The 18051-nt window shown below is 40.8% G+C and overlaps 1 protein-coding gene across 1 annotated transcript in view; it reads left to right on the forward strand.

Annotated features, from left to right (window-relative positions):
• The window catches only part of CCDC148 (coiled-coil domain containing 148), a gene marked incomplete at its 3' end in the record, with an annotated part of 286502 nt that extends 268785 nt beyond the window's left edge, over positions 1-17717 (forward strand). The window contains exons 13-15 of the mRNA XM_081242592.1: positions 11162-11279; positions 13394-13534; positions 17519-17717. Coding sequence (XP_081098718.1) covers positions 11162-11279; positions 13394-13534; positions 17519-17665 — 406 coding nt within the window. The remainder of the gene's footprint in view (positions 1-11161; positions 11280-13393; positions 13535-17518) is intronic.
• Positions 17718-18051: the final 334 nt, after the last annotated feature.

Genomic DNA, 18051 nt, shown 5'->3' on the forward strand with positions numbered 1-18051 from the left:
GATTACAGGCTTCAACAAGACCTACGTGGAATGAGGTGAGGCAGTTTGAAGGGGATTGGTGTTACTAGGTTGATGCTAGAGGGTAAAAAAACAATAGATGTTTACCACAGTGTGGTCTAATTATTAAAATCTAATTTGGCCATAATAGGCAGTAGCCCTATACAATTACTATCAGAAAGCAGGGATTAAAAAAATCAACTCTTCTAATATTAAAGTCATTATTTTTGGAAGATATCTCCTATTTATAAAAATGGTTTATAGCTAGTAATCCCAAATGTGGTGTGCCCAGTCAATTGTTTAAGCACATAAAAAATTTTCTTGGTTCCAAGAAGTTATATTGCTCAAAGTTATACATTCTATGATTTTTAAGTAGCTGAAGTGACTAACTGTACTATAAATATTTCAGGCTAAAATTGTTGCAGCCATGTTATAAGGTATTAAACATTGGGAACATAAGTCTCAGCCTTTGGATTAGAGCGAACCCAAAATAATTGGCTAGGCAGAATCTTGGCCCTGTCCATGGTACCCATGGTGCCACGGTGGTTCATTTCTAAGAGGATCTGGGGAGAAATTTCAGACTTCTACTTAGCCGTGTGTCATTAGGTTTGTTCCTAAGTTTCACAAAAGGATGTCAACACTATACCAAGCTCAGGTGCCCATTAAGGCAGAAGCTGTGCATTTAACTATCACTGTAATATAGTTACATTTGAGGGACTTAACTGAAGTCAATCCTGAAATTACATAGAGAAAAAATAAAAGATCAAAGGATTTGGGGCTTTGAAGGAGTTGGAGGCTGCAGCTATTCATGCCTTGATTGTAACTGAAGTCATATTTCCCAGACAATGTTTTTAAATTGTGGATTTAAAAAGAGGATTTATGTTGGCAACTTGGGTGGACAGATGAGGAGGAGCCAGTAAAATATGAGGAAAAGCAGTCAGAAATAGGATGTGCATTCATGAAGGAGGTGGTCATCAGTACCAGGCATTGTTAGGTCAAGTCAGAGGAGCTTTAGAAGAAGGCTCTGAGTTTACAATTTGGAGACACTGGGGAGAGCAGTTTCCACAGAGTGGAAAGGTCAGAGGCCAGACTGCAGGGGGTTTTGGACTAAATCAGACACAAAGAATTAGAGACAAAGTATGGCTACTCCATTTAAGAAATTTTGCCGGGAAGGGAAAAAGAGGATGGTAGCTGAAAAGAGAGAGTTGAGAGATATGTATTTTCCCCATTTGAAGAAGTTTGTATGCAGAGGAAAAGGAACCGTGGAGGGGAGAAAGACTGAAGACATAGGAAAGGAAAATATTTACTTCCGGAGCCAGGACCTAGAGACGACTAGGTTTATGGCATTAAGAGCCCAGGTTTAAGGAGGAAAGGATGAATAAAGATGAGTCTTGACAAGATTGGAAGTGAACAAAGCATGGTAGGGAAAGTGGACGCTTATGGCCTTTTCAGTAAAGTAGGAGGTGAGGTTCTCTGCTAAGAGGGAGACTATCAAGCAGCTGGGGTAAATGAAATCATTCTGGAGGAGTGTTAAATGTCTAGGTAAGGTTCAAACCTCACAAATATATAATAAATTCAATAAAGAATGAAGGTTGGAAATTGTCAGAGCAGATGTGGAAAGAAAAGAAGACAATAAAAGAATATTAATGATAATGCCTTTGAAGAGATATGCCCATCGATCCAAAGCTGGAGAGAGAATTAAGTAAGATCTGATTGTGCCTCATAGCCTGGAGAAAAGGAAGAGGTAGAATGACAGTAAACTTCATGAGGGAAAGACCTAGCCCAGTGCCTGGCACAAAGTTCATAGTTCATAAATATTGTTGAGAAATGGAGAGCCTGATAAGCTAAAGTAGTAGCAGGTTGAGTAAGGTTAAATGAGTGAACATGAAAAGGATGGGAGGTTGGACGGCAGTCCATTCCTAGAGTCATGCAGCATGCAGCCTTCATCAGCATATGTGGTGGCCCTAGAGATTGGAGTCAGAACAGAATCCCTCAGTGTAAAATTTGGGCAGGGAAAAGGTGTTCCCAGACCAGGTTCGTTTTGCCTGACAGGCAGCAAGGCAAAACGCTGAGAGGCCAGAGGTGTACAGCAAAGAGAGCGTTTATTAGCTAAGCAGCCAAGTAAGGAGACAGGAGAACAAGTCTCAGAGCCCCCTCCCCAGAGGCAAGGGGCTCCGTGTATTTGTGGGATAAAGAATAAAGCAGCAGGATGGTCTGAGGTGTAGGGAGCATGGGGAAAGTTGGTTGGAAAAAGGTGCAGCAATCATCGTTCTGCTCAGGTGTAACTAAGCTACAGGCCTCTGCATGTTCAAAAATGGAGATGCTTAGCACGATTTGAGGGTGGAGTTTTCAGCTCTCTGACATCAAAAGGTCACCTAGCGGACACTCGTGCATGCTCAGTTGGAGGGTTGGTGGTCCTATCCAGTCTTAACCAGCTCAGCTGAGCTAGACACAGCTGACTCCTAGTTCCCAGAAAACAACTCAGGTAAACCTCTTATTGTATAGGCTCCGTGCAGCTTGGAGAACATGCAAGTCTTAAAATGGCCTTGATTAGTGAAGGTAGGTGAAATGGATTTGATAATGATTACCCACAGTTTCAATAGGTGATGCCAAGCTCCAAGTTTGGTCTAAGGAGTGGGCTGTTGAAGCAAGGGAGAAGCAAATGCTGCTGGGGAATCAAGGAACTGTAAGAGTGGAGTTTTGAATAACCCTCAGGAAATGTCAGGCAGTGACCTGGGAAGCCAGTATTTGATCCCAAGAACCCTATTAGAAAGAGGATGGTCTAACCCAAGTCAATGGATAAAACTTTTCTGGAATTGTTGGAGAGCCAGGAAAATGCTAGCCTTCTTCCCTCACCATTGTAAAAGGGTAACAATGGAAGCAGGATCACCTGGGAAGCACTGGTTTTCAGTTAAGGGAAACATTTGAAAGGAGCAGCCGAGAGTCAGTGAGATGGGGCTGCATGCTCCAGTGGAGGGAGTTTTTATCACTAACTTTGCTTAGAGTTGCTGATGCACAGTGATTAAAAAGAAAAAAGAAGACAGGCTTTTATTATTGCTTTTAATTCCCAATAGACAATGCATCTTTTATTTCTTGTACCATACTTGAAATGCTATTGGAAAGGAGTATTCTAGGAAATTTTTGAGGCTATGTGAGGGTATAAAAGGATTACTGAAAACTAGATGGAAAGAGTTAGGAGTAGTTCAAAAAGAGGAGGATAAATGTGGCAGAACTGTCTTTCTACACTAACTTGAGGCAAGGGCTAATATGATATTTGCAACATTCTTTCAGTAACCCTCTCCTCACATCTTGTCCTGTATTCTGGATTCCCAGGTTTAAGTCCTTGTTTCACAGCTGTTTATATCTCTGCATTTCTAACTCAGGTGAACTCAGATGGCTAGGTTGGAACTGATTACAACCAACAGGAAAATGTCCATGATTCTTATTTATGGGTTTTCACTTCCAGCATGAAAAATATTTACCCCCCTGGAGTTGCAAGAACGATTCCCAAGGGAAGTAAGTGGCTCATAGCTGAAATGCTTTCAAGTTGTTTCTTCCTTCCTTGATTTTACTGAATAGACCCTTTAAATATCACCAGGAGTCTGAGGTTTTCAACTGTCATCAGGATACACCAGTGTTTTGTCCACTGGAGGGAAATGAAGAGGTTCAGTAACAGCCGTTGGTGCAACTACCCATCACTGACACTGACCCAAGCCGGGGCGGACCACTGCCACTGAGGGAACCTGTCATCCATGTGTGTTAGGGTCATGGGGGTGGGATGGGGTTGAAAGATTCTGCTCTTTTTTTAAAATTGAAGTACCCTTAATTTACAATGTTGTGTTAGTTTCTGGTGTACACCAAAGTGATTCAGTCATACATATACATAAACATTCTTTTTCATATTCTTTTCCATTACAGTTTATCACAGGACATTGAATATAGTTCCCTGTGCTATACAGTAGGACCTTGTTGTCTATTCATTCTCTATATAATTGTTTGCATCTGCTAATCCCAAACTCCCAATCCAACCCTCCCCCATCCTCACCCCTGCTTGGAAACCACAAGCCTGTTCTCTGTCTGTGAGTCTCTTTCTGTTTCATAGATAACGAACATGTGGTATATATATATATATATATATATATATATATATACAGTGGAATATGACATCACTTATATGTGGAATCTAAAATATGACATAACTTAAAGATTTTGCTCTTGAACATCAGTAGCATGAAAGCAGGAACTTCTAGTGTGGGTCAATCCTGAGGCATATAACTGTTTAGCACATGCAACCATAAATAAGAAGCCCTATCTGGGTAGTAATTTGTATCTGGTTTTGTCTTGATAACAGTTGGCAGAGTCCCTCTAATCAAAATATTTATCTTTGCTGTAGTTCTCAAAGTGTGGTCCCCAGACCAGCAGAACCAGCATCACCTGGAAACTTCTTAGAAATGCAGATTTTTCAGACCCCGCCTCACTACTTCTGGATCAGAATCTCAGGAGGCAGTCAAGCAATCTGCGCTTCAACAAGCCCTCCAGGTGATCCTGACATTAGCACAAATTAGAGACCCAAGGGGCCAGGTGGTGCTGCACTCAGACCAGACTGCTCATTAGAATCACCTGGGGAACTTTTAACAAAATACCAATGCTGGAGCCCCCGAACCAGATTGTGATGTAATTAGAGTGGTGTGGGGCGCTGGCATCAGAATTTTTTCTAAGTTCGGATAATTCCAATGATAGTCACAGTTGAGAACTGTCGCTTTAGAGCAATATAAGAAGGAGCTCTTTAATTTAGGACTTTGTGATAAATTCAAAAATAATTTATTAAAACAATTGTATGTATTTTACTAGGATGTTAATTTAAGCATGCTTATATAGAATAAACCACAAATAAGGTAAGATTTAAGAGGGGGATCTTGTCTGGTTTTTATTTTTCACTATTGTTATCCTGAGCACCTGGGGCAGTGCTTGGCACATAGTAAGTGCTCAAGTAACTCTGTTGACTAATTGAATTAATCAGTTAAAGACTAGAGTTCCAATACGAACTTGCCTTTACACCGCACAAAGGAACCAGTAAGCACTCTGAGCTAGAAGAATAGTATCTTTTTCTGGGGCTGGCGTGAGTTCATCTCCTTGTGGTTCTGCGGGTTCTCTGTGAATCCTCTTTGTTCTTGTCCCATGCTGATCTGTACCAGGATGTCACTGCTTTGTATCAGGATTCACATTACATTTGCAGGAACTGGTCTCTGCTTATGCCCTTAGCCAGAACACCCACTGAGTCGATCACCCGGATTGTTAGAGGCGCGATACCGGCACTGGTTATGTTATCTCCCTTCTTTTCTCTGGGCTGGCTTCTCCACCTCCTCTCCCCCAGGCCTCCACCTTTGCACGGGTGCTGCCACCTGGCCTGCCTATGTTTTGATCTGCGCACTCTTTCCTGTTGGAGTTCCCTAGAGCTCATGGAGCTTGGTGGGCAGAACTTTCTGAGTGGGGTTTAAGCCAAAACTGGATTTCCCAGCAGGCAGAAACAGGTTCACCATGCTGCTGCTGCTCAAACCCCTGTGGCGTTAGCACCTCCAGCGTGTGCCTGTTAAAGACCCCTTGTTCAATGTTGAGTAAGCCACATCACCTAAAAATGAACTAGCAGATTGGTTTAGAAACTGCCTCTAATTCAATAGGGCAAATTACTTCCCTGAAAATTTTTTTTTTCTCCTTGCGGTACGCGGGCCTCTCACTGTTGTGGCCTCTCCCGCTGCGGAGCACAGGCTCCAAACGTACAGGCTCAGCGCTATGGCTCACGGGCCCAGCCGCTCCGCAGCATGTGGGATCTTCCCAGACCGGGGCACGAACCCGTGTCCCCTGCATCGGCAGGCGGACCACCAACCACTGTGCCACCAGGGAAGCCCCCCGAAACATTTTTGATGGGAGTTCCGTACTGGTTAGAGTAATCTAATTAAGATGTGTTGTTAATGCTGTTTTATTTACTGCTTAAGTTTAAAAAAAACAAACAAAAACTGTAGAACCTCCCACTATCAGCAATTATTCTGAAGTCTTTTTTCCCCTCTTGTTTGCTGTAGCTTCCTTTTAGACTGAAGTTACCTGTGTCTCCAGATAGGAGGGAGGTCAACATTTTGTACTTAATATTTTGCCTAGTTCTTACTGAAGTTTCACTAAAGCAAAGGGAGGCTGTGAAGTTCATGGTGTTTCCAAACCATTTGCATTTGTATACTCATCTCTTAGAGTGCAATACACACATAAAAATTATCCAGAATTATACATAAATTCTCCATTTCTACATGAAAGCTTCTTGTCCCTTCAACTACACTCAGGTCCAGAGGCTTAAACAAAATCCTTTTCAGATTATTGTTAATGCTGTGCCTGATTCTGCAGCAGCTGTTGCTTTTGAACAATATGATGCTTCTCCTCCCCCAAGAGGAGTGGAAAAGGCCTCCTCTGCCACACTCTCAACCTTCGTCAACTCAAGGAGCATAAAACAGACTGAGAGAAGAACCTAGGATTCCTGTTTGGGAATTCAGTGCAGAGCTTAAAGACTATTGAGTTTTGCCACTTCCTGACATTGACTTTCATAGCAACAGTTTAATTTGGAGAAAAGCTGCTACCTCAAATGGCTGAAGGTATTTATGTGGAAAATTTTCCAAATGATTGACTTTACTGTGTTGCTATTTTCTTTCCCCATGAATATGTGAGTATTTGGCTTTCTCCCAGGAGTTTTTCTGTATCACTTCTCTTTAGGCAAAGACATTTTTCTATCCAGACTGGGAAAAGAAAGATGTACCAGGAGCTTCCCCTTTTACAGTGAATTATTATTTGAGTTTAAACGATAACATCTCTAAGAATGAAGAATTTGAGTGTGTCCGTTTCCTGAAATCTTCCCTTGGCCAATCTTCATGGTAGTCAGAGTCATCTTGATCATCACTTTGGAGCCAGTGCAACTGTGATCAGCTTCCTCCAGCACTGCCCTGCCTGTCTCCTCCCCGTTGGCATCAGTCTTACTGAAGGGGTTGTCTCTGCTCCCTCTTACTTCCTTATCTCCCGCTAATTCTTCAGCCACCTCTCTAATGCCGAGGTCGCCAATGGCTCCCTGTTATTTAATCCAATGATTATCTTATATTATAACTGATTTGTAGCATGTGACATTGCCGTTCCCATCTTCCTTCGCTTCTTTGCCACCATTTCTCCTCATTCTCTTAGTTTCCTCCTCTTCTGCCCCTTTCTTAAAAGTTGCTTCCTTGGGTTGTAGCAGAGTGGGGAAATTAAACTGATAATATCCCTCACCTTTTGAAAAGAAATTAAACTTCTAAATAGATGAATAAATATATATGTCTAGAATTGAAACTCTGTGAGAGCCGGGTTTTTTTGTTTTAATCAGCATGGATCACCCACCCTAGAACGGTGCTTGGCACAGAGTGGGCACACAGCCAACGAATGAATGAATGATATAAAATTCATAAATACTGAAAATATATATAGAAAAGAAGGAAAAAAAGTTGTTTCCTTGGGAACCAATGCAAGGCCTGCCTCTCTTCTTACTCTACAGTCTCTTCCTGGCTGGTGCCATCTGTCCCTCGGACTCAATCCCATGCCATTGATAAAGATCCCCATCCACTTCTCCAGCCCAGATCTTATGACGGCAGATCTATGTCTAAACTGAACCTAATTCCTTCTCTTCCTGGTTTCTCTAAGTCCCCAGTTTTAGTGAGGGATGCCATTGTTCATCATGCAAGACAGAAACGTTAACTTCCTCTCCCCTCTTCCCATAAAAAAACACTAACGATTCCTACTTATTCTATTTTCTACATAACTTTTAAATCCACGTCTTCTCCCTAACTCCTACCAGCACCACCCCCCCGCCCTAATTCAGGAAACCACCAACTTGCATCTGGATAATTCTCTCTGGTCTTGCTTCCTTGCAATCCATCCTCCATATTATAGGAGAGAGCTTTCTGATCCCATTGCCCTGATCAAAGCCCTCATGCTTGCAAAGCCCCCATGCTTGCAAAGCCCCCATGCTTGCAAAGCCCCCGCAGTCTGGCCTCTCTTGCCTCCCCAGCCTCAGCTCTTGGCACTCCTCACCTTACATTTTTCATTTTTGGTCATTCCAAATATTTTTCAGTTCTTCAAAAGTACCATGCTCTCCCACCTTCTGGGCCTTCATATTGCCATTTCTTTTTTTCTACCTAGAACATTCTTTCTATTCTCTCCCCATCTGGAGAATTCCTGCTCCCTTTTTAGATCTGAAATTCAGACCACTTCCTGTTGGATGCTCCCCTGAATGCCCCAAGTCTGGCAAAGGTACCTCTCCCATGACCTCTGCCTCATTGTCCCATCAGAGCAAGAGTCCCCCTGTGTCATAATTGCCTGGGTCTTTGTATCGGCATTATATGGTCACTTCTGTGAGGACAGGAGTGTGTCTCCTGTGTTGAAATCGTATCTCCAGTGCTTAGCACAGTGATTGATGCAGAGGTGCTCAAATTTTTGTTGAAGAAATGAGTGAGCCTCAAAGTAAAGCATGAGCCAGCTTTCTTTACCACACAGCCACAAATGCCTCACTCTGCAACCTCTTCCTCACTAGTCAAGCTCCTCCAAATAAAACAACTATTACTTTCCCACAAAGTAGCCAAAACTTTGCTGCAGACAAAGCAACCTATACATCCTGAGGAAGAGAAACTTTTCAAAAGTTCTGAGAATTAACATGTGGTAATTGTCAAATCCCAGGTTGTCTTTTTTGTTTGTTTGTTTGTTTTTTGCGGTACGCGGGCCTCTCACTGCCGTGGCCTCTCCTGTTGTGGAGCACAGGCTCCGGAAGCGCAGGCTCAGCAGCCATGGCTCACGGGCCCAGCTGCTCAGCAGCATGTGGGATCTTCCCGGACCGGGGCACGAACCCGTGTCCCCTGCATCGGCAGGCGGACTCTCAACCACTGCGCCACCAGGGAAGCCCCCCAGGTTGTCTTTTAATTGAACCTTCACAGTAGTTCCCTTAGCTTGTACTCAGTGCTTAAGCTGAGTAGAACCTCATTAGGGAGGTTGTCATGCCATAGTGAAAATGGAGGGAAAGAGAAATAGAGCTTTCCATGACAGGGAGGCGGCAAAGAAGGGGAGCAATCTGGTCTGCAGATTCTTTAATCCACGTAGCTGACTGTACTGACTCCTGAAATGGGAGATGATGGCGGAGAACAGCCACAGCCATCAAGGGAGCCTAGTATCTTCCTTCCAAACCCCATTCTGGGTTTTGTCCGCAAAAAGCATCTGCTACCTGCTTCCCTTCTCTCCTTTCCCAGACCACCTTCTTCAGTGCCAGCCTCAGGAGCAACCTGATTTTAAAGAGTTTTCCTCCCCAGGAGCAAATCATTGAGGGAACCATGTAACTACCAGGTTCAGCCCCCCAGTGCTTTTCTGGGCCTCTCTGTCACTGCTCATCAACTTGCTCTGTTCTAGCCACCGTGAACACTTTCCTGCTCAGGGCTGTGATGAGGTGGGGCAAGTGAGGCCCCCGGGGGTACAAAACTGAAGAAGTCGCCCACTCTCGGATGCCAGCGCTGCACGTGCAGGAGCCTGAATGCGAGTGCCTCCCTGGACTCACCCCCATCCCGGCTCCTGCTCTGCCCTACCTCGGCCGCCGGTCTCCTGGCCTCTGCAAATTCTAGTCCTCCAGACCCAGCTCAGATGCTGCCTCCTCTAAAGAGCTCTTGCTAAAGCTCACCAGTCTCTCTCACAGCCCAGCAAGTGGTCATCGCACCTTCCTCTGAATTCTCAGTGGACCTTATTTATACCTCTCTGAAGACACTGTATACCTTGTTTAGCTCTTGGGCTTGTCTTTGTCTCTGTTAAACCACAAACTGTTTAAGAACAGTCGTTTTCTCAGTGTGCTTTCAATATCTAGCTCAGGGTTTGGCACACATAAGTCAGTGAGGTGAGTGGGGCTATCAGGAGAAGAGAGAAGGCATAGTGGTTAGTTGCATGGGGACGAGAGGTGAGGAGTAGGCATGGGCCCTGGGGCCAGTCTGCTTGGGTTTGACCTCAGGGTCTGCCATTTACTGGGTGTGAGAGCTTGGACAATTTACGTCACTTGTCTATGCCTCCATTTCTTTATCTTTAAAATGGGATCAATAGTGATACCCTAACGTGGAATCAATAGTTGTACCCCAACATGTGAAGTCTAATTGAGCTAAAAGAGGTAAAGCCCTTAGCACAAGACTTGGTGCCTAGTGAACACCTCAGTAAATGTCGGGATTCAGAATAAAGGAGGGTCTAGCGAAGGGATATCCATGGAAAATGCAGGTGTGCACGCTAAGGGTAAAGCACATTTGTGACTGATGCCATAGAGGAAGTTAAATCTAAACCGTTAATGATGGAAGACAGAGGCAACAGCCACCTACTCCCTCGAGAACCCAGGTGCCTACTGTTTTCGAAAAGACAAATCTTATCTCTACAAAGAAGATGGTTAGGGAGGCTGCCTGAAAAGGCAGCCGAGGAGACCCAAATGAACCTGGGAGTATTAAAACAGATATTTAAATATGCCCTGTTTTAATATCTGCTGTTAAGGGGGATGGAAACAGAATGCTAAGGAAAAGTCATGTTTTTGCTGCCATCTACAGTCAATGTGCAGTTTTCAAAGTTTCTTACACACACACACACACACATATAGTTATGAGTAACAGTTTGGTTGAAAGTCTAGTAATTGAGATACTTTGGGCATATTATTCTAGTATTTTATTTACCAGTGTTTCTAAAATTATGTATATTTAATCAGTAATATAGCCTTTTTAACGTCTCAAATTGTGTTAGAACTTACCAGAAGACGGCTGAAATAAGAGTGAGGCTGTCATCTGTCGGGTTGGATTAGCTGCAGCTGTGGCAGATGACAGTTCATACAAAGATTTTAATGAAGAAAGAGATAGATTGGATTTTACCCCATGTTTTCCTGCCCCATGACCTGCAGTTCTATGATTGTTATTAGAATTATTATAAATTGTATTTTATACAAGCATCCTTTATTGTTTTGATACGAGAAATCAACCAAAAGCAAGTAAAAACAGTATGACAGTGATGTCACTTATGAGATACCTTCTGTCCCTATGCGCCTATCCATGTAATCTCCATTATCATGATGTTTTCCTAACTTTCCTGTGCATTATTTTTCAAGGGTTAAATATAGACAAGAATTATTGGAAAAGCGTTTGATGGAGAAAAAAGAAGTGACCCTTCAAGAAGCACTTGAAAAAGCAGAGAGAGAGAAGCGAATAGAAGCCCTGAGGAAACAGGTGTTTTTAATTTGGAAAATTTCATGGGTGGTTTAAAAAAATGTTTCTAAGTGCTCTTAATAACATTATTACTAGGGCTTAGTTCATGACATCTGCTATAAGAAATGTAACTTTCCCAAATTGGGACACTGGTCTTCATTGCTGGGAGCAATTAGATTTATGTTGAACCATTTCCAGTTTCTTAGTGTATTAGAAGAATTTTATCAGCACCTTTAAAATAGCTCTCCCAAGATTTAAATGCATCCATATTACCTCTAGTTTATAAGCTGAATAGTATCCATGTACAGCAGTGAAACTCTGCATCTAGCCGAAGGATTTTACTCTCCTCGAAAAAACGTGGTGGAGATTGAGCAAGATAATTCTCCCTAGGGTAGGAACCTCTGTTTGGAAACATCCCACAGTTAACAAACAGGTTAAAAACCACTTTTAAAAAATACTGTTTTTGTGGAGAAATAAAAATCTCCCATTGCTTTGGCTTGTAAAAGTAGGCAAAAGTCCGAAGGTAGTAGTCGGCAAGAGCAAGAATTTAAGACCTTGGGAAATGTGATAAAATAGTTTTACTTGGTAATTTTTCATAGTTTTTAACCTGAAAGTGATTAGCTCAACTCACAAGCTCTAAAGTCTTCATTGACACCATTTCCCAGCTGATAGGAAATGACCGTCTGGTTTCTCTTCTCTGTCAGTGAAGGCAGTATAGAATCTTGGGTAAGAACTTGGCCTCTGGTGTCCTTCAAAACTGGTACAACCTGGTTCACTACTTACTGGCAGAGGAAACTTAGGTCTTTTAACCTCCCTAAGCTTCATTTCTTCCTCTGAAAAATGGGAATCATAATAATAGTACCTACTTCACAAGTTTGTAGTAATGTGCATTCACATTTTTTGAATATTTAGTAAGTATAAAGCCCTCTTCTAAATGCTTTTAGGTTTTACCTCATTTAATCTCTACCACAACCCTATGATATGATGTAGGAATTATTATTATTCCTACTTCATAGAAAACTGAGGAGGCCCAGAGGTTCCCCAAAGTCACATAGCTAGTAAATGTCAAACTGGATTCAAACCAAGGAAGTCTAGTTAAATGAAATATTTAGTAAAGAGGAAGTGTAAATGCATACAACTATTATATCATCTTTTATAAAATAGATTATAGAAATACATTCCTGTACTTTGAATTTAAGTCCTGGTCATCTTAGATTCAACAAAATTTAAATTATTCCATCATTAGCAAATAATGATATACCATGGCCTTCGGGAGACAAAACTTAATGTCACTCTTACTGAACACATTCTTGTTCAAAATATAATTTTGATAACTACAGAGTCCATATGATTAGGATTCTTTCCATCTGTGAGCCCTTTGAAAGAGGAAATATCTGTGCCCGTTATCTGTAATCAGTGTTTATAACTACAGTAAAAGACATTTTGGCTAGGAAACCTATAATAATTAAAGTATGTTCAACCCCCAGTTATGTCATTACAATTTCTAAATGGCATTAAAAATGCCATTTTCTTAATGCTAATTCTTGACTTTAGGAATTAACAGGCAGGTGTTATTAATGGTGCAGATAATTTACAAAATTAGTGGCTTCTTTTCATTAGGATACAGGTTTGAACAATTTCAATTATTATAAAGGACAAGGGCATTTGGGTTGAAACGACTCTGCAGTTTTTCAGTGGAAGGGGAAACAATGGTTTTTAACAGTCCCTGGAAATCTAGTTGCCTGGTACAATGAAAACTCACCCATCTTGCTCAATAATGCCAACAACACACATGACTTTACCCATAAATGACATGCTCCAGATGCAGCTTAATCAGATTAAACTTTCTAGAAAGCTTCATGGGGTTGTTACCATGGCCATAGATTGCTAGTGGTTAAAAATTAATGTTTTCTACTTTTGGTTACTTTCAAGGTGGTTGAATATGTGGGTTTTCTATATAAAATTTCCCTTGACTTTGGATCAAAAAGAAATTTTTATCTAAATTTAATCATAACTGTAATTATGTAATCTTTAATAAAATTTCTTAACTTTAATGGACATTAACATTAATAATGTTGCCCAGAAGCATTTTGCTTGTATCTTGTTCCAAGTAGCCATGTTTTTTCTTCTTTTAGGTTGCTATTGTCGCTCAATTTGATCCTGTTAGAATGATGTCAGACACAATGGCATCAAAAGCGAGGATGGGTATTGGAATCGAAGAAGAATTTATTCTTCAAAAGCCACTCTTCACATTGAATACATACAATGAACAGCAGGTAATTATGGAAATTAGCACAATTGATGCAAAAGCCATGATGATAAGAATTGTAGAAGTGTGTGTTTTGGGTTACAAATTATTTTCAATATTTACATTTGAATACCATCCATATTAGCATAATTTTTATTTCCAAATGAGAGCACATAATTACTGAACAATTCTTAATATAAAATAGTTGATAGGTGACCATAGAACAAAACACTGTATGTGAAAATGTTATCTGTCATTGAAAATCATTTTAATCTAAAAAATAATTTTATAAAATTTTAAAGTTGTGTTAATAATGTATTTTGTTTAAATATTTATCATATTCAGAATTTTTTAAATGCATAACATAAATCCTATTAAAGAAACAACTAATGATACTGATAAGACAAAGCAGAGGGAAGCTTTCTGAAATTAAAATGAACAGAAGATAATGTATCAGTGCTAATGATGAAACGTTTGCTGTGGGAAAAGGTATTAAGAGGTTATTTAACTGTTTCTAGGAACTTCTGAATCATTTTAATCTGTTTCTATAGCCTGGAAAGGATTTTTTAAAGTTTTTTTAGATGGATGGATGGAAGAGAAGGAGCCAGGACATGTGAATGAATGGATATCACTGAAGTTAAGGGAGAATGTAGTTGTTAACTTTACAAATCTAAGAAAAGCTAAATGCTTATTTAATTATTTAAAAAGCAAGAAACTTCATCCATTCACTCACTGACAAATCTAGTTGTGCCTCTTTTATGCGCTGCATACTTTGCTAGGGAATAAAAAGATGAACAGATCACATATTAATTGGGCAAATATTTATGGAACATATACTGTATCTGGCACTGAGCCTGGTGCCAGGGCTGCATCCTGAGCAAGATAAATTTGTCCTGTGTGGAGGAAGTGAGCAGGGGAGTTGGGTTGGGAAGGAAAGTAGCATGCATGGGAATAACTCCACTAGGGTGAGATCGCCTCCGGCTAAGGGCTGCAGCGGCTTAGAGGAAGGGAATGAACAGGCAACCCTGAATGGGAAGTCAGAGAAATGGAAAAGGAAAAACTAAGCTCCATCTTAGTTGAGGAATCTTGGCAGCAGTGACAGAATTCATTCCAGATAATTTAAGTTAAAAAACAAACAACAGGGCTTCCCTGGTGGCGCAGTGGTTGAGAGTCCGCCTGCCGATGCAGGGGACACGGGTTCGGGCCCCGGTCCGGGAGGATCCTACATGCCGTGGAGTGGCTGGGCCCATGAGCCATGGCCGCTGAGCCTGCGTGTCCGGAGCCCGTGCTCCGTAACGGGAGAGGCCACAACAGTGAGAGGCCCGCGTACCGCAAAAAACAAACAAACAAAACAAACAAACAACAGCAAAACTGGATTGGGAGGAGGGATGGGTGTAGGGAGAGGGATTAATTAGAAAATGCACGGGTATCTCCAGAAGCCAAAGCGGGGAGGGCAGTTGGGCTTACAAAGAATTGAAGTCAGAAGCTGAAAAGCTTTCAGGTACCTGGGCTGAGGAAATAAGTGCTTCACCAAGCAGAAGAGGGTGAAAAGAGGCCCTTACCGGTATGTGTTCAGTGTAAGGTACATGATAAAGGTGGGTGCTGGGGGATGAGACTGGAGACATAAATTCCAGTCAGACTGTGAAAAGTATAGTAGATCTTACTTGCTAAGACTTTTGACCTTTATCCTGTGAGCAGAGGTGAGACTCTGAAGCAGGTGAATTATATAATCAGCTTTATGTTATAGCAATGTGTCCTGAATGGAAAATTGGTGGAGGTGGAGTCAGGTCCTTTTAATATGGTGGAGCCCTCATAGAAGTGGCGTGGAGTCGGGGGAGGGTGGCCTGTCAGGGGCATGGATGGCTCTGGCTGAGAAGAGGAGGGGGGATAATGAGTGAGGGTGATTCTAAACTAGGCAGTGAGTGATATTGAGAAGAGCCTGTTTTGGATTGAAATCCACATCCACTACTTACTGGCTGTGTGAACTTGTGTAAGCTATTAACATCTTTATGTCTTGTTTACTTCATCTGTAAAACAATAATTTGTAAGGTTCTTGTGAGGATTAGTGTAATAAATGTCAATTGCCTAGACTATTGTCTAGCACCTAGTAGTAATTCAGTAAATTATAATCATTAGGTGGTGCTGTCATTAACCATATAAGAATTCAGAAGGAAAAGCAGACTTAGGGAGAGAGCATTTGTTTTGTTTATATCAGGTTTAGGTTGAAGATGTCTAATACACACTTACAAGAAACTGATGGGCTTCCTCTGGGTAGGAGAATTGGGGAAATGGAGGTCAGTATGTGAGGGAGATCTTCATTTCACTTGATACGTATTGAAAAAAACAGAATTATGAAAACATTTTAAAACTCACAGTTCTGGAGCTGGGGGGAAAAAAGGTGAATCCTGGAGATAATGAGGACGTCAACAGCACACAGGTGGAGCATGAACCCTTCAAAGTGGATGAGAGTGACCAGGGAGACTCTTTTGGAGCAAAAGAGGAGAAACCTAGGACTAAGGCTCAAATACGTTGTTTTTCAGGCACAAATCTCAGGGTTATTCCTGACTTATATGCATCGTTGCCCCCAGTCCCTGTATTGATCAGTTGCCAAGTTCTATTGATTCTTCCCTTCATAGTGTTTTGGACAGTTCTCTCTTCCTTGCTACCAGCCAATTTTAGGCATTTATTATTTCATGTCTAGACAATTGTAGTGGACTCTTAAGCACTCTCCCTGCCTCTGTCTCTTCTTTCTCTGCCACCTTAATTTATCCTGAACTTGTAGTCAGATGCATCTTCTTACGCAACAGCAATGATTATATTAGTTCCATGCTGAAAACAGAAACACAACCTCAGTAGCTGCCCAGACTCCTTGGCATAGCCTTCAAGCCTTTAAAATTCAAGGCCCAATCTTAGAAGTGTCCTTTTTCAGTGTTCCCCAATGGTACCAAGTACTCTACCCAGATTACCCCAATCCCAACTTAACCTATTTCGTCTCTGAGTTTGCATGTGCCTTTCTTTCTTGATCTCTCTTCCTCCCCCAGCCCCATTCCCAGCTTTATAGAAGAGTAAGTTGAACTTTAAAGTTAGCTCAAGTGGTCCTTCTTACCTGAGACCATCCTAGTCTCCTTGGCACCAGGAGATGTCTCTCTGTATTCTACTACTCTTGGAGCATCTGTCACATGTTGCCACGGACTGTAGTTATCTGTATACATTTTTTTTACCTCTGTTAGTGTAAGAGCTCCTTGAAGGAGGGGTTGCTTTCAACGGCTTATTATCCCATCCTCTAGGGGGACTTCAAGTTCATGTAAAATGTTTCATTAGCTGAAATCCATACGTGGCCATCTTCTTATCATTGCAAACAGTGTCTGTTGACATTAATATTCATAGAAGGAGGAATAATGTCCAATCAGCTATAAATGAAAAGGGAAATTGAGCTACTCATATGTCTATACCCCTTACAGTCAGATTGATGGAAGCATTTTCTAGTTCTGCTTGAAATAAAAATCTGGCCTTGGAAGAAAAGTTCTATTGATTTTGTTTTTCGAGTAGTGGCCATGTGTTTGAACTTAATTTACATATTTCCAAATGATGGAGAAATTAAAATGTCTGTTTAAAGACAGATGTACAAGGTTGTGGTTTAGGTTTATTTTAATCAATCGTTTATATTTTATAATTTCAGCTAACAATAAATAACAAATCAATGATCGTACTGAAAGTAAGCTTTTATCCCATCTTTTAATAATTTTAATGTTTTATTTTGACTAATCTAGTATACAATATTCTGTACATCTTATGTTGGAAACCACTGATATACTGGAAAGTGATAATGTCAAAAAGGTTTGGATATTTTCAGTAAGAATAAACAGAATATAGCCACTGTATACACAGAATTTACTGTCATCTAGTCATCTATCCAGTAAAAACAGATTACACGGCTTGGGGAAATACAGAACTAAATGATAAAACTTACTTCAGTGAAATGCTATTTATTTAAATCATTTTATTCCTACAGATAATTTCTGACCCTAGACTTCGTTTTGAGTTAGCACTTCGAGAAGCTGGACTTCATAAAACATTTTATGCCAAGGAGATATTACCAAAAATCGGTCCCCAGAAACCTCCAAGAAAGGACACAGAGTCTACTGTATTCAAAATCTAGAGTTCATCCTCAAATCCTGTTATACATAAGTAAGATTTTTCTTTGAATACATTTATATGGATAACAATTAATACTACTTTCTAAAATTTTTTCAAATATCAGACATAGAAATCATAGCATCTGTTAAAAACAACTTTTTCTTTTATGATTCTTAGACTTTTATGGACTATTTCCAATACCTTTGTTATGTTTAATAGTACTAAATTCTCCAAAGACTATAGAACTTAATTATGACACATATGGAACATATATTATCATTTAGTAAATTGAATTTTGGAGGTTGCATTATGCCATAAAAAGAGCTCAAAATAACCATTTGCAAGAATTACAGTTTATGTTGCTACTACCTACTAATGTTCATTTCTGCTTGTTATTTCAGAGTTTGA

Source organism: Mesoplodon bidens (genome assembly GCF_964165515.1).
Source record: "Mesoplodon bidens genome assembly, chromosome: 8".
NCBI lineage: Eukaryota > Metazoa > Chordata > Mammalia > Artiodactyla > Ziphiidae > Mesoplodon > Mesoplodon bidens.